Genomic DNA, 14961 nt, shown 5'->3' on the forward strand with positions numbered 1-14961 from the left:
GCTTCTCTCTGCAATTCATAGCTAACTGTGAGGTGGAAGGAGAGCATGCTGTGTGGTCGGCGAGCGGCATGTCTGAGGTGACCGTGGTGAGGGTGTGGGTGGGTGGGAGGCTCGGCCAAATGGAGGCAGACATCTCACAGCTGAAACCACACCGGAGCAACTCATATAACTGACAGCTAGCACAACACGACACACGGGAGGCAGCCACCGAAACACGGACCAAAGCCGCTTTAGATTCCCACTGTTGGCCCGTTGACAGTGTTTTGCTTTCATTCTGGCGTGTAATTCAAATCAAAAAACCGCCACTACCTGCGATGGTGACTTTCGCAGTGGCTTTGACCGTGTTGGCTCCGGCGTTGTGTCTGTTGGAGGCCAGGCAGGTATACAGCGCCGGCTTAGTCACCATCACTTTAAGGATGGACAAAACCACCTCGTCCACCAGGGTCTCCTCCACTGAAGCTCCTGAAATCTGAGGGAGGGAGTACAGACGGAAAACCAGCAAAGAAGCTGTAACATGTAAAACAAGACCATGATCGTTGTTAAGACGTGTTTCTTTATATTCAGGAGCTTTATCTGTTTAATCTTTCAGTTTTCAATTCAGAATGACTAATATTAATACTAATACTACTAATAAATGCTAATCAATATCACATGGGTGCTTTTGACGCTAAGCACGTCACCATTCATGTAAATATTCTACGTCTTCAGTGCTTGTAATTTGACACTAGCCTCATGGAGGAAAATAATTGGCTCCAACTTCAAAAGTACTTTTCCATGTCTTGCAAATTTCATAAACAGGTCTTTACAGTGATAATCCATCTTTGAGGATAGAATGAGATTTAAAAACCAATCTGAAAATGCATCGGGAGACTGAATATTGTATGTAAATGGATTTTCACAAATAGATTTTTAACAGCACTGGTTTATTGAATAAATATGCACTGGTCTGAACAATAACATGTGAGGGTTCTTCTAAACTCCAAAGCAAAGCATTGCAAAATATTTTGTCAACAGAACCAGATCTTAACAATGTATTGACATACAGTCATGATAAATACTGACTTAATTATTGATCACGTATGTCTAAGTCGGGGTTTGTCAAACACATTTTAGTTCAGGGGCCACATAAATTTAAACTTTAAAGTTTTTCTTTCTATATTTTTTATTTAGCCTTTATTTATCCTAATTAATTTATCTTTGTAGAGTATACATGATGAAAATGTTGATATTTTCGCAAAACCAAACAAATACAAACAAAAAGGACTACAATCTCAACATAAAGCCAATTTGAATGAAACCATCTGGTGAAAAATACACAGAAACTGCTCTGATGTTTGTATAAACTTACCATGGCAGCATGGCTTTGACTCTAATTTGAGAGCAACGGGGTTGTTTGCGTTCATGGCAGCATCACCGATATCTCAGCTCGGGTCTCAGTGTTTTGCTGTGTCGGCTACTCTTAAGAAATCCGTTTAAAAAGACTAACACTAATATTTTTCCAATTTGCTTGGTGGGTTGGCGGCCAGATCGGAGCCTCCTCCAGGCCGACTTTGGCCCATGGGCCTTGCGTTTGACATGATGCGTTTGGTCTAAGGGATCAAAAGTGTGCCTCATTTAGAACCATGGAGAACCCAAGTATTGCCGTGTCAATGATGTTTCAACTGAGAAAGAGTAGATTATCTCAAATTTGTACACAGAATATATTTGTAGAAGTGACTGCCAGTTGGTTCTCCACCATGAACTTAGTCACTGACAATAATGAAGTCATCATGTGCGATTGATAAAATTGGCTGCATAGCTATACAAATAAAGTCTCTGGCATGACTTCAACCATTAATCATTCAGGATATTCAAAACTTCTCCGCTATTTACACAATGTAAATGTGGCCTGATAACATTTCAGTGTTGTTTTTAGTCTCAATTCACACTTGCGTATATATAAATGATGTATGTGCGGCTTTGCAGTTGGTGACCGTGAGCCCGTCAAGGTGCTGACATGTGACTTCATCTACATTTGAAGGATGTGTGACACTTCCTGTTTTAGGACATCCAGCTCCGCCATAACTAATGACCTCAACAAGCTGCCAGAAAATCGGCTCGCACAGTCATTTTAATAACTTTTACAAGCATCGTGGGCCTGTAATCACATTGTAGCCGGCATCCAAGATGATTAAATACTCAGACGCTATGTGGTGTAGTGTGTCGACCGCTGAAGCATGCGTAAGACATGTGGGCCGTCTCGGAGAATTAAAATTGTCATTAAACATGTTACCTTTTTTTTAGTACCTCGTATTTAAGGTATCTGGGGTTCCGGTAACTATTCAGAACCCTTAACACTTAAGAATGTGAGCTTAACAAGGTGTTCTTGTCCCAAACGTCCCTCTAACACTCTCACCAGGACAGCTTAAGCTGATAACAATGAGTACACTCAGTTAACTGCAGTGTAATCTCTTCAATCCTCTGTCGCCATAATGAGAATTCCTCTTCTGTTTATACCACTGATCCCGCTAACAATCTTTTGTTTGTGTGTGTGTCTGACAGACATAGACGGGGATAAGCAGGTCATTTCTCATAAATGTACCACGATGTACTGGAATTGTGTTCCTAATTAGTGCTCACGTCTCTATTTTTGACTTTTGCTGATGCTCATTTGGGTTCATGACTCATTGTTGGCAGCACGATGCCACATGGAGAGCATGGCCACGTACTTTGACAATAGTGTGAAAAAGAGCAACGTCACCACGACAAATTCCCCCAAGAAGAAAACATGATGCAACATCGGCGGTGTGTAGCAGCACTGGCAACATGTCTGACTGTCACCAAACAAGGAGTGTGCTGAGGTTGTACCAACAAGTCCTGCAAAGATCGAGGAATGGATCTGTTTTCAAGGGTGCTCCACTTGCAAAATTATTGAGCTTATTTTAAGCCTATTCAAGCTACTGTTTGTCAGTCAACTGGACTCAAGGACAGATTGTGTGTTTACTGTGAACTTCTGTTATCTGATATATAATTGAAGTATAGTTAGTCAATTGCGTTTTTAGCATACAAGTCTCTTTCTGATTGTGGAAAGACATAATATCCTGATAAACATTTGGGGTTCTGGGAGTTTTTTTATTTATTTTCAAACTACTTTAGTGAAGCTTCATTATTTGCTTTAATGTATTTCTTTCATTTCTTTGTAAAGCTTTCCTGGATTTCTTTAATTTCTTTTTAAAGCACCGTGAATTGCCCTGTGTTTGAATTGTCCTCTATACATAAATTTGCCTTGACTTGCCTTACTTTAACTTTTTTTTTTTTTTTAAACCCCTACTAGGCTAAGCAAAGCAAACTTTCCTAATGAAACTGCACACCTATGGTCTGAGCTATACAAAGGTTGCACAAATAGAGATCCAATAGTGTAATAGAAATACAAAATAACCCACACTATTAATGTAGAACATTTGCCTTCATGTCTATTAAATATTGGACATGAGCTCCAGATATACTGGGAGGAGTTTATACTAATTGTATATATAATGTGATTTACCGTATCTGAAAACGTTTGCATTGTTTATGATTGCATGTGTCATTGTAGTGTGAGACAGATATTTTCTATTTTGTCAAAATCTGACTTAACAACGTCTCTCATATTACCTTTCATGTTGCATTTCTTTTTTTTTCTGCCAAATTCAGGCAAAAGACACTCTGATATGTCTGAATGTCTGATAACATCCTCCTCCAAAGGTGTAATGCATGCAAACCTTAATCTGAATACTCCTGTATGTGCATGATGTCACTTTTATTCTCAGTAAATCAGGCCCATAGAGCACAACGATACGAAATCAGCATATTTTTCTAAACTGTCATTTACCTAAGGAGTGAAATCAACAGAATGAATCCAATATAGTAAATATTTGATTATAGTAAAGCCATGTGTAATTTCACATTTTTACTTTTGTGCAGTTCACGATCTGATGTTTTGTACTAAAATGTAATATTTTAACTAAGTCAATGGATTCTAAAGGATTCATTTCCCCCCTCAGTCCCATTAATTCTGCCACGCAGAATTCCATGTTGGCTTTCTCTATCACAGTCCCTGCTTTAAGATTGCAGCCGACAATGTGTCACAATTTGAGCCACGTGCTAAAATGCATTTTGTGCTGGCAGTGTTGACTCACATTAGAGCCAAGAATTCTTGAGACAAGAATATGCACAATGAGATCACAAGTATTAGAAGGAGGGAACTGGGACCAGGTACATGCAATAAGTCACTATATATATGTGGGATACAATCAACTCAGAAACTGTCATCATTGGCAAAACGTGCATGTACACGCTTGACAAGAGCACTCACTGTATTCCCGTTTTCCAGCCAAGTGATGGTCGGGATTGGATTTCCTGTGGCGTTACACTCCAGGGAAACCTGGCTCCCATACGCGACTCTCTTCTCTTTTGGAACCCGCAGGATTCGTGCCGGAGCTGTGCTCACGTACAAAACACACACAGACACAATGGGGCGCAGAGTACTGACCACACCTACTTACCGTAAAACCCACATCTCTCACTTTCAAATAACAACTTTTGAAAATTGAAAGTGCATGAAATGACATACCCTGTACCTCTATGGTGACAGGTTTTGAAAAGGCCAAACCGAAGCTATTCCTGGCCACACAGCGATAGTGTCCTGCGTCCTCCTTCTGGATGTTGTGGATTTTTAATGCGCCATAGTCCAGAATGGTAACACGGTCGCTGATCTGAAAGAGATGCAACTTCTTTTTAGAGATGGGGTTCATCTCTTGCGGGGAAAATTTCCTCCTTGCGCTAGTTTTGTTACTGTTTGTTCGAAAAGCGTACCTTAATGAGCTCGTCATCTTTGAGCCATGTGACTTCGGGTTTAGGGTTTCCCAGGGTAACACATGGCAACACTGCTTTGGACTCGATCAGAAGGGTCACGTTGGTCGGATGCCGTTTGATCTGTGGCTCTGACGGACAGAAAGACGAGACATTACGGGGTGTCTTATGGCAAAGTATTGCTGAGATAGTTTTCATTCACTTGGATTAAAGATCTGAGCGAATTTCAACTCCAGCCATCCATTTATATAGGAATGCACACATACTCATCTTCAGCTGAAGAGCTCCGCAGCTCTTCGCAGGCTCTCCGATGCCGTTATTGGCGATGCAGCAGTATTCTCCATTGTCAGACTCTCGAACGTGAGGGATGATGAGCATCTGACCATGTTCTCTTGTAAGATACCGGGAGTCGTAGTACCTGGTGGGACGATGAAGATACAAAGCAAAAAATATCCCATATGATGAGCATTAATGTCCCGGAATATTCCGTTTGTAAATTAACATTTTGACGGCTATAACTTGCAACGCAACAGATAACTTGAGTATTTCAACCTTACAACACTTTTGTGAGTGAAAAGGCAGGCTATTGATAGCTTGTTATTTCATCCTTCTGAACTGACTGCATAGAGGTCATACAATTGCTGTACAATTGTATGACACTTGTCCTGCAAGACCAGCTACTTAATGTTTTCATGTAATTTTATACTTCTGGGCTGATGAATGAATACTTTTCAATGTTTACCTTTGCCAATCAAAGTTAGGGCGCCAGATGACTATGGAAGAATTTCTAAATACAAGTGTAAGAAATATTAGATTACATGACTTTATTGTTAAGAGAAAGTAGTTTAACTCATTTTCTGCTTTGTGATATTTGAGTTTGAATTATTTTAATCATGCAGTGGCCACTGTGTTGTCATTGTTGTTATTGTCCATCTACTCGTACATGTGCAGAAGAACTATTCACTACGGCCGTGATGTGCCTGCACTTCAGAAACGTTCTGTTTCCCCCCGTTAACACGGAGACGGAGTGTTTTCAATAAATTCCACCTTGGGTGATGTTTTCAACAAGTTGCATTTTCAGTGGCTCCGAGCGCCATTGTTGTGTCAACAGACTCCCAAAACGCAACTGAAGTTATCCGTTTGTGCACATGACGGCACATGGCGGATTTGTAATACAAACTCACATAATTTGGTGGTTATTCTTGGTCCAGGTGATATCAGCGGGAGGTCTTGACTCCACCTCACAGATGAAGGTGGTGTTGTGATCCAGTAGGACGTCCACGGTCTCTAACAGGGTGATGATACGAGGTGCTGGGCAACAAAAGACAGGAGAGAGAAGAACATTTAATGAGATTGCGGTGTTCAAGTAACTACCTCAGTTTAGGTTCTTTACCACACAAAACATGGAATCTCTACTTTTTTTTCTTCAGGCTTTGGCACTTGAATAGACTTTGAACTGAGTCACTGTTGTCCAGATGTGCTTCCAGAACAAAGCATGAGCTAAGTTTTACAAGCAGGCAAAACAAAACACACTTCTTTATAACATGACCTAATACCACTGAGGGAACTGTAAGCTGCTTTTTTTGCACAATTATTTGACACTCCTGGTATTATTGTTTGAGACCGAGTCATCTGTTTCTGCAAGACTGGATCTGCTCTGGACCCCCGATGACAGGATGGATCCAGAGTTTGTATATGAGGAACATCGAGGTGATAAGACATATTGTGAGACTTATGACCATATAGGCACATTGGACAGCACAATACTGCATGTTCTTGTGTGTATATCCATACCTTAGTTTTAGTAGTTTAGTCAGATCAGATTGGGATGGTACAAGCATTCAACCTTCTGGTTCACAGGTCAACAATGTAAAGGTAGTTTGTTCATCTTAAAACATGTAAAAACAAATCTATCTCGTAGAATGTGTAAGACTTTGCAGCCTTAAGACATTCATGTTCCAATTCGCACCTATGGGAAATACTGTTACTCTTACTGTACATATAGAGGGAATCCCAAAACATTTAAGATCATGAAAACTCCACAAAGACAGTGCTCAGCATCGCACTACCACATGGACTTGATATAAAAGTCATGGCACAAAAACATTTGAATCGAAAATCTCTCTCAGTATGCGTATACTTATCATTTCAAACTTATCAATGGCCCAACGCAAGACCAAATGTTCAAATGTGAGGACATGTTGGCGTTTAATCTCACGTCTTTTTGAGTTGTCAGTTTAAAATACTTAACATATTCTGAGCATGATGCTGTATTGCTTGGGCAAGTTTGTAAGATTGAAAGAGGAAAGGAGGACGATATAAGGAAAAACAGGTCAAAGCTAAACTTCAGCCAGAGTTTCAGGAACATCTAGTTCCATCTTTGTCATTTATTCAAACTGAAGTTAAAACAAGAACTCCATCTCAATTTAAAGTTCACGGACAGCCTCTCTCTTTCTTTTCCATAGTGAATACACTGTTCTTCATTGTCTCCTCTGAAACAGATGGCCTCTGTTAGAAACCAGCTCTGTGCACACTGAGGGTGGAAATGATTAGAAGCACCAGGTCTTTGGAAAGCATAAAACAAACCAGAGTAAAGATTTGATAAACATTAACTTCACCTTTACAGTTAATCGTTGGAGCTGTTGGAAAAACTGAGATGAGGGATTGTCAGTATGCTCAGTATTACAGTATGTTGAGGAGTACAATATGGACGAAGGTAAAAAACAAGGTTGGAACAGACCATTGATGGATGAAAATAGCGGTAGCACGGGAGTGAGGCTGCAACTGTTTACATATGGATTCACATCAGAGACACAAGGGTTTCTTTAAACTTTGTGTGAACCTAGGAGACGAGGAGGAAAAACAGAAACCAAGGTAGGGAATAAAATGAGATAACAGAGGAACAAAGCGGGAAGAGAGGAGAGGGATAAAGACTGTCCTTGTTTTGTCTCTTGTGAAAAACAAGATGTCACAACAAAAATAAATGGCTTAGAGACACAGCCTCATCAGCTTTGGTCACTGCTGCTGTTTGACTTTGTGAATGGCCGAGCTGCACATTACTTATGGAACCCCAAGCATGCATTTTTAACCCGGGCTTTAAACCTGGGAATATAACTTAAACCAAGGTCACAGTTAGGACAATGTGAGCTGAAAATATCTCCTTTGAAACTGTGCTGATGTGTGCTGTCTTATTTTGGTCCCACTATTGTAAGGTTTCCTGTGTACCCATGCACCATTGATCAGTGGTCAAAGGTCGTCAAAAGAAACAAGTGAAAATAATTATTTATTGTATCCAAACACTTATTTTTCCCACTGAATCAAGTGTCAGTGTGATAGTGATGCATTGAAATGATGAAATAGCCTTTACTCCAAAACCATCTGTGCAACAGCTGCGCATAAAACCTGACCAAAATGTTTTGAACTACTAACATCTAACTATCTAATGAGCACAAGGAGAACTTTGTGAGCGATGTCTTGTGCTTGGTGTGAGACGAAGCGTGTGCAGCTTGATGGCTCAATACACATACGGTGTGTGTGTGTGTGTATGTGTGTGTGTGTGTGTGTGTGTGGGGGGGGGGGGGGGGGGGGTTACACACACGCACACACACAGGGAGAACATGCAAACTCCACACAGAAAGGCCCCCGGGCTGCATTTCAACCCACAATCTTCTCAGTATGAGGCAAGAGCACTGACCAGTGACCACTGCTCCACTGTGCAGTGATACTGCTGAACTATTCCAGGTAATTTATAGGTACTATTTACAGTAATTGTTACTGTTATTATAACACGTATTCTCATCTCTCTTCCAGTAACTCGATGATAGAGCTATTGACTGTTTGAACTTACTGAGGATGCAGAGGACAGTCGGCACACTCAAAATGAAATGAACAATTTTAAACGTATCGTCTTCAGTTCTTTTTATATTTTTACAGTGTTTTACCCAATAAGCTAACATGTTTGGAGAGTGCGTTTCTTTCTGCAGTAATTTCCTACTGTGAATATTATGTCTGAACAGATGGGTCACATGTGAAGACTGAAGCCATACTGTATGACTCATTGTTTAAAGCAAAGTTTTTGTTTCTAAGGGAGAAAAAAAGATTTTGTTTGAACACAGATATGATATAACACTGTTAAGGAGGTCACTTTATGCTTCTTTTACAGCATCACACAAACATACTTGATCCAAATCAAACACAGTTTCATTATCCCTCCCAACTCTGCCTTAATGTGCTCTGTAATAACTAACCAGCTGCTGCTGCAGTGTGTGTGTGTGTGTGCGTGCGTGTGTGTGCGTGCGTGTGTGTGCGTGTGTGTGCGTGTGTGTGCGTGTGTGTGTGTGTGTGTGCGTGTGTGTGTCAATATAAATATTAGATGGAGCACATCGACACTAACTGTAGCTCTATAAATGCCTGTTTCGAGAAAGTCCTCCGATGCTATCACCAGTAAATGAATACTTGTGGCCAAGTGAAGGAAATTCCTTTTACCTATCACAGCACAGTGTACTTAGCTGTTCGCGCTGCCAGATTTTGCTCATTTGAGACCATATTTAGTATCTATTAGCATCAATAATGAAAATAAAAAAAGACAAAGTTATCATCGTAATGTAATAATAACAGATTTCCACTGAATCCCTGAGAAAAAAAGAGCCTCTTTTTCTTTTTTCTTCATGTAATGATGAATAATGTGACTTTTCTAATGGAAACCAAAAATGTCTATTTCAGTTTCTGGGGCCAACTGCAGTAATAATGATTATATATTGCAGGGTTATTTAAAGACGAAAATGCCGATATTAAATGTTAGAAGTGTCTATCCTATAGCATTTGGTTAAAAATTAGAACAATGGGGTAGTAATGCTACCTAAAATCAAGGCCCATTTACAGAAATATTCCTATGCACCAACATGAAATGACCCTGAAGAGGAGTATGGAGATGAGTGATTTTTATGTTACTGCTTCCAATATGGAAATCCTAAAAGAAGAGCTGGTGTCCCGCAAGCTCCAAATGTTATGTCATGATGGGTTACCGCAAATAACCAACAGGAATAACAGAATAAATCAGGAAAATATGGCAAGAACCTAAAAACTACAACAAAAGAGAGTATGATAACATTTCGGCAAATAAAACTGCTGGGGTCCCAGCACAATAACAGAAGTCATCTGCTCCAGGCCGTGCTTATTTGCACCCTTCTTTTCACTGAAATCCCATTTTGGGATGTAAATTGATATGTTAGAATGTAATCCTCTCAGTATTTTATGCGGTCTGGGAGAAACACACAATTTTGCATATTCCTACAAGCAAATGAATTGACTATATAGTGTGTGGTATTTCAGTTTCCACATGTTTGTGCCAAATATCATGTTTAGACACATTTTTTTATGCATAAACTCTACGTCAGGTGGGTATACGAACATAAGGCCTGTGGGCCAAAACCGGCCACAAGAGGCTCCAAGAGACTCCAATACGGCCTGCCATGCAAATGTAGATTTTCTTTGACATTTTCTTTTGCACCAGAAGGTTTCATGAAAAAAACAATGGCTCCATGTTGACTTTTTAGTCAGTTTCTGTAATAATTGTTTGGTTTTGTGAAAATACAGACATTCTCATCACGTTTAATTTGCATCACAACAAGCAAATAAATGTTAAAGTATAAATTTGAAGGTAATTATGACACTATTTCACCGGTTCTATCCACTCAGGGTAAAATTCAGTAGTACAGTATGTGGTCCATGAACTAAAATTAGTTTGAATCCGCAGCTCTAAGTGAATCAGGCCCTCCTAAACATCGCAAACTTACTTCAAATTAATAGTTACCAATGTTGTTTTGACCACTGCCAACGAGGAAGAGTTCAGTGAAAGTAAGCACCCAGTTAACACAAGTTAGTGGCGAGCTAGGCATAATGAACAGGAACAAGTGTAGCCGCCTTTACCCCAGGGGGGTTGGTGGGGTTCCAAAAGGACTTGATCCGACTTGATAAGAGCTCAAACCTTTTCATCCAACCACTTCATAATCCTTCAAACGCAAGCATTTTTTTCTTTCATATTTACCATTGTTACATTACTCAACCCGCATTATCAGCCTTCATCTTTGTTTTTCAAAATCTCCATGACTTTTTCATTCGCGTTCCGAGCCTGGAACCTATAACCTTTGATTTAATGTTTATCCCCCAGCTTTTTTCCATACGGAGACTCAAATTGCAAACAGTATTCTCTCTCCGCCTCACAAACAGACTCGGGCCTGCCGTCATGCTATCACGCAGACCAGACGCAGGGTTTCTTGGCTTTAGACTTTCATTATGGTCAGGAAGAGAACAGATACTGAAATGGTATTGTTCTGGTGTCAGAGGAAGCAGCTGTCTGCAGGAGGCTGCTCTGTTGTTTATCATGGATCACTTCACAAAGACATGCCAACGTCTAATGAACAACCTTTTCACTCCGTCTTCAAATACACAGTTGATCCTTCGTCTCATATTTGACTAATTCACAAGTTGCACTGGGCGATCTCATCCATTTGACATTAATGGTCAGTATACGTTTTATTTGTTTGTATTCATCCGCTTTGAATCAAACACAACCCAGCTTATTAAAATGTGTGCTCCCGGGAAGAAGACATGAAAGTCAAACTTTTAGTGGCATCTGTCTCAGCTTTGCACACTTGACCCACGCCTCGAAACCGCCACAAAGAGCTGGCACAATAAAAAATACACGATATGCATATATATAACAACACGCTTTTGCAACACTTAGCCCAGGGTTGCTCAATATTCAATGACAATAGGAGCTTATTAAACTGTGGTTGAGTCACTCCACTCAAAGAGGATTAAACTTGAGGAGGAAAGTGGTGCCGTTGGAGGCTGTTAAATACACTCGCAAAACCATTGACCACCAATCTATGTAGTGAATTTTTTCCTCCATTAAATGTCATAGTAAAGGTTACAGCTACTTAAACTTCACTCTTACGGTTTTCAGTTAGCTGGCAGCACTTGAGAAGTAGGTTACTTTAAAAACGGTTTAACTGGCTGCTCTATTGTGGTGAAATGTCTTATTCTTTTTATTATTATGTTCATTAATGTTTTTTTCCTAACAATTTCAAAGAAAAAGCAAAATCAATAAAAGCCCACACTCAACCAACTCACTAAATGGGGAAAATACAAACACACGATGTAAATAAACTATAATTAATCATAATGTAATACACTGAACACACAAACATATGAGAATAGATCAAGATAGCAAACTAGTCTGATCGACATCAAAACACAAATACCAATAATTTTAGCAAGAGTTTTCCTCACGTAGTTCTTACTTTGTGAAACAACTTCACAGGAAGTTGTTGTGCAACAAAATAATCATGAGTTGCTTGTCAATCACTGTTCAGGAAGTTACTGTTGTATCTTAACAGTGAAGAAGCCACAGTTACCATGTATGAAGTTTAATTTTCATGCTGCTTATTGCAGAACCAATTTTTGGTTGTACAGAGATTGATATGAGAGTGACATTCAGAATCATTAATTCATCCATTGTTTAGCCAAACTGGCGATAGGAGAGTATACGATTCAACCGAGAGCAGAAAGCAATTAAAATAATACAAACTTGATCTTGATTTAAAACTGTTCATGGTGCGATTTGTCTGGGCCTGAGAGAGATCTATCTCTCGACATATTAAAAACTAAACATTTCCAAAGACAAACTACAAAAAGCGCATTGCTAACACTTTGCCCTGTGCCTCGAACCGCTGATATAACCTCAAATATCACAAAGATTGAATTGAAATCAAAGGAAAAGAAGCGACCGGGTGAATAAATAACCAATCAAACTGAAATTAGGCGGCACAAAAAGTTTACTTTACTGTGTTCGTCCATCCATAACATTCATAGTTGGGATCTGGGTTTTAGACTATTTAAACACAATCTGCTTTGAGTCATCTTGAGTTTTCCCTGAACGCTCGGATGAGCGGGTCCCTTTAAATGTTGCTGCAAGGAATTGTGGGGCAGCATGATCTGGTCTCCTTTGGTAAAGGCTGCATCAGTGTTTCCGAGGCTAAAGGAGGTTTTTTCCTTAGCTTATTGAGAATTCAAATGTTCTTTATCATGGCCGCCATTAATAAAAACGTCCGGGATTAAGGAAAAAATAGACAGGAAAGGAGATAGGAGGGACTATTCAGATGTACCCGTGGATTGGAGGATGACGGCTGATTGGCTCAGCTCCGCCCACCAGTTGATGCCATTTAACAGCTCCAGCAGACTCTCCATGGTGGCTGATGTGGGAGGTGTCCACCAAGTCTGCCTCGAGAGACATTCGTGTGTGTTTGAACTTGATCTATTGAACTCGGCTCCACTCTTATCTTTGAGTGTTTGAATTTTGGTGAACCGTTAGTCAACTTGACCCTTCGTCAAGCAGTTTGGTGAAGGTACCAACTGCTTGTTTTGAGTTAATTGGGCGTTTTTGGTTGTTTCAGTGGGTTTAGATCATTTGTGTTGGTTGAAACTTTAGTTAATGGGCTACCAATTAAACCCCTCACTTCACCCTAACCACACCAGGTGGTTGTTTCTTCCCACACACCTTCTCCTAGCAGAGCCGGGTCATTACAGGGGTGAATAAAATCTACCCTGCAGCCCTCATTACAATATGTTTTTATTAAATTGACATTGTTCAGTGGTAAAAATAGGCTTTTAAATCAAATGAATACATAAAAAAAGATGTGTACCTGCATTCGAGCCTTGTGATTACTCGTACATCATGCAAAGGAGAAAGGCTTCCTGGTGAGTCCAGCCCCGTTTGTCCAACATCCTGCAGCTAACCTTGTTACAATACCCACACACCACAAGAAGCTCCATCTTCTGGACCACCTGCTTCTGCAGGCCCATCTGCAGCATGCATAGCCGCATGTGTGCATGCTTATTTAATGTGTATGTCTGTAGTTCGCTATGCAGGCCCATGCCTCTGTCTGTAAAAGTGGTGCCAGAATCTGATATGATCCCCATCTCACGTGTCCTGATACCGAAGCCACAGCTGAACCTGCCGGGTTCAACAGCGCGTCCCGATCATGTTTGCTGCCCAGTAGCTCCGCCACGGAGTGGTCCAAATCATAATGAGACGTGGCATATTAGAGGAATACAGCTGAGGGAATAAGATGCTTCCCAACCACCTTTCGCACCTTTGCTGCCGAAAGGATATACTGTCAGTGTAGGAAGGATATAGATTTAGTCAGATTTACACTGCGTTGGCCTATAAACACCTTCTCTTTTTCCCAGCAGGATGTGCGATTGAAAACAGGTGATTGCGGTATGTGGGAAATAGTTAAGCTGTGTGCTCTTTAGAAAGGTACAATGTGAAATACACTAAAATAGAAAGATGCTCCTCTGATAATTCTCTGATCTTTGTCCGACTAGTCACCAATTTATCGTATCATGAGGTGAGGATTAGTCTTCTCCTGTTTATTATATTCAAAATGAGAGAGCTTTTTAAACTCAATAGTGGGAGAGTATTGTTTGAAAAAATAAAAAATAAATAAAAGCTGATACTGTTTTCCCAAGTAGGACTTCTGTGTGCTGCAGAAGAAGCTCTGACACGATCCCTTGTGTAAGAGAGTCACTACTCACCTCTCTGAATGCCGTAACTCGAGGTGGCCAAAACCAGCAGAAAGACCAGAATACGTCCCACAATCTTCATCCTGACTCTGAACAAATCTCTTGTACTGGTTGTAGAGCAAGCTGATGGTTAGATTCCCATGGCAGGGTGAGGAGATGTTGTCGGTGGACTTGTTTCTTCACTGTGTGTGAGTCTGCGTGTGCCACAGTCAGCGTCAGCCATGAGCTCTGTGTGTGTGTGTGTGTGTGTGTGTGTGTGTGTGTGTGTGTGTGTGTGTGTGTGTGTGTGTGTGTGTGTGTGTGTGTGTGTGTGTGTGTGTGTGTGTGTGTGTGTGTGTGTGTGTGTGTGTGTGTGTGTGTGTGTGTGTGTTTTCACTCTGTGATGGACAGCGGCAGCTGCTTGCTGTCCTCATGTACAGTCTCTGAGATTTTCTAGCTGTGCTCTAGAGCTCTGGTGGCTCCAGGGTTCGCCGTGTTCGAGACAACACTGATAATCCAGCGCTGCATTCAAAATCCACCTCTACCACATTCGTCTTTATGCTG

At 40.6% G+C, this 14961-nt stretch overlaps 1 protein-coding gene across 1 annotated transcript in view; it reads right to left on the bottom strand.

Moving 5' to 3' along the window:
• Positions 1–14606, bottom strand: part of musk (muscle, skeletal, receptor tyrosine kinase) — a 36431-nt gene extending 21825 nt beyond the window's left edge. Inside the window, exons 1-7 of the mRNA XM_080476387.1 lie at positions 14431–14606; positions 6015–6141; positions 5097–5248; positions 4834–4961; positions 4592–4733; positions 4334–4458; positions 310–469 (exon numbers count right to left, since the gene is read on the bottom strand). Of these exons, the coding sequence (XP_080332513.1) occupies positions 310–469; positions 4334–4458; positions 4592–4733; positions 4834–4961; positions 5097–5248; positions 6015–6141; positions 14431–14500 (904 nt within the window). The 5' untranslated portion in view covers positions 14501–14606. The remainder of the gene's footprint in view (positions 1–309; positions 470–4333; positions 4459–4591; positions 4734–4833; positions 4962–5096; positions 5249–6014; positions 6142–14430) is intronic.
• Between the last annotated feature and the right edge of the window lie 355 nt (positions 14607–14961).

This window comes from Lipophrys pholis (assembly GCF_963383615.2).
Source record: "Lipophrys pholis genome assembly, chromosome: 12".
Classification (NCBI taxonomy): Eukaryota; Metazoa; Chordata; class Actinopteri; order Blenniiformes; family Blenniidae; genus Lipophrys; species Lipophrys pholis.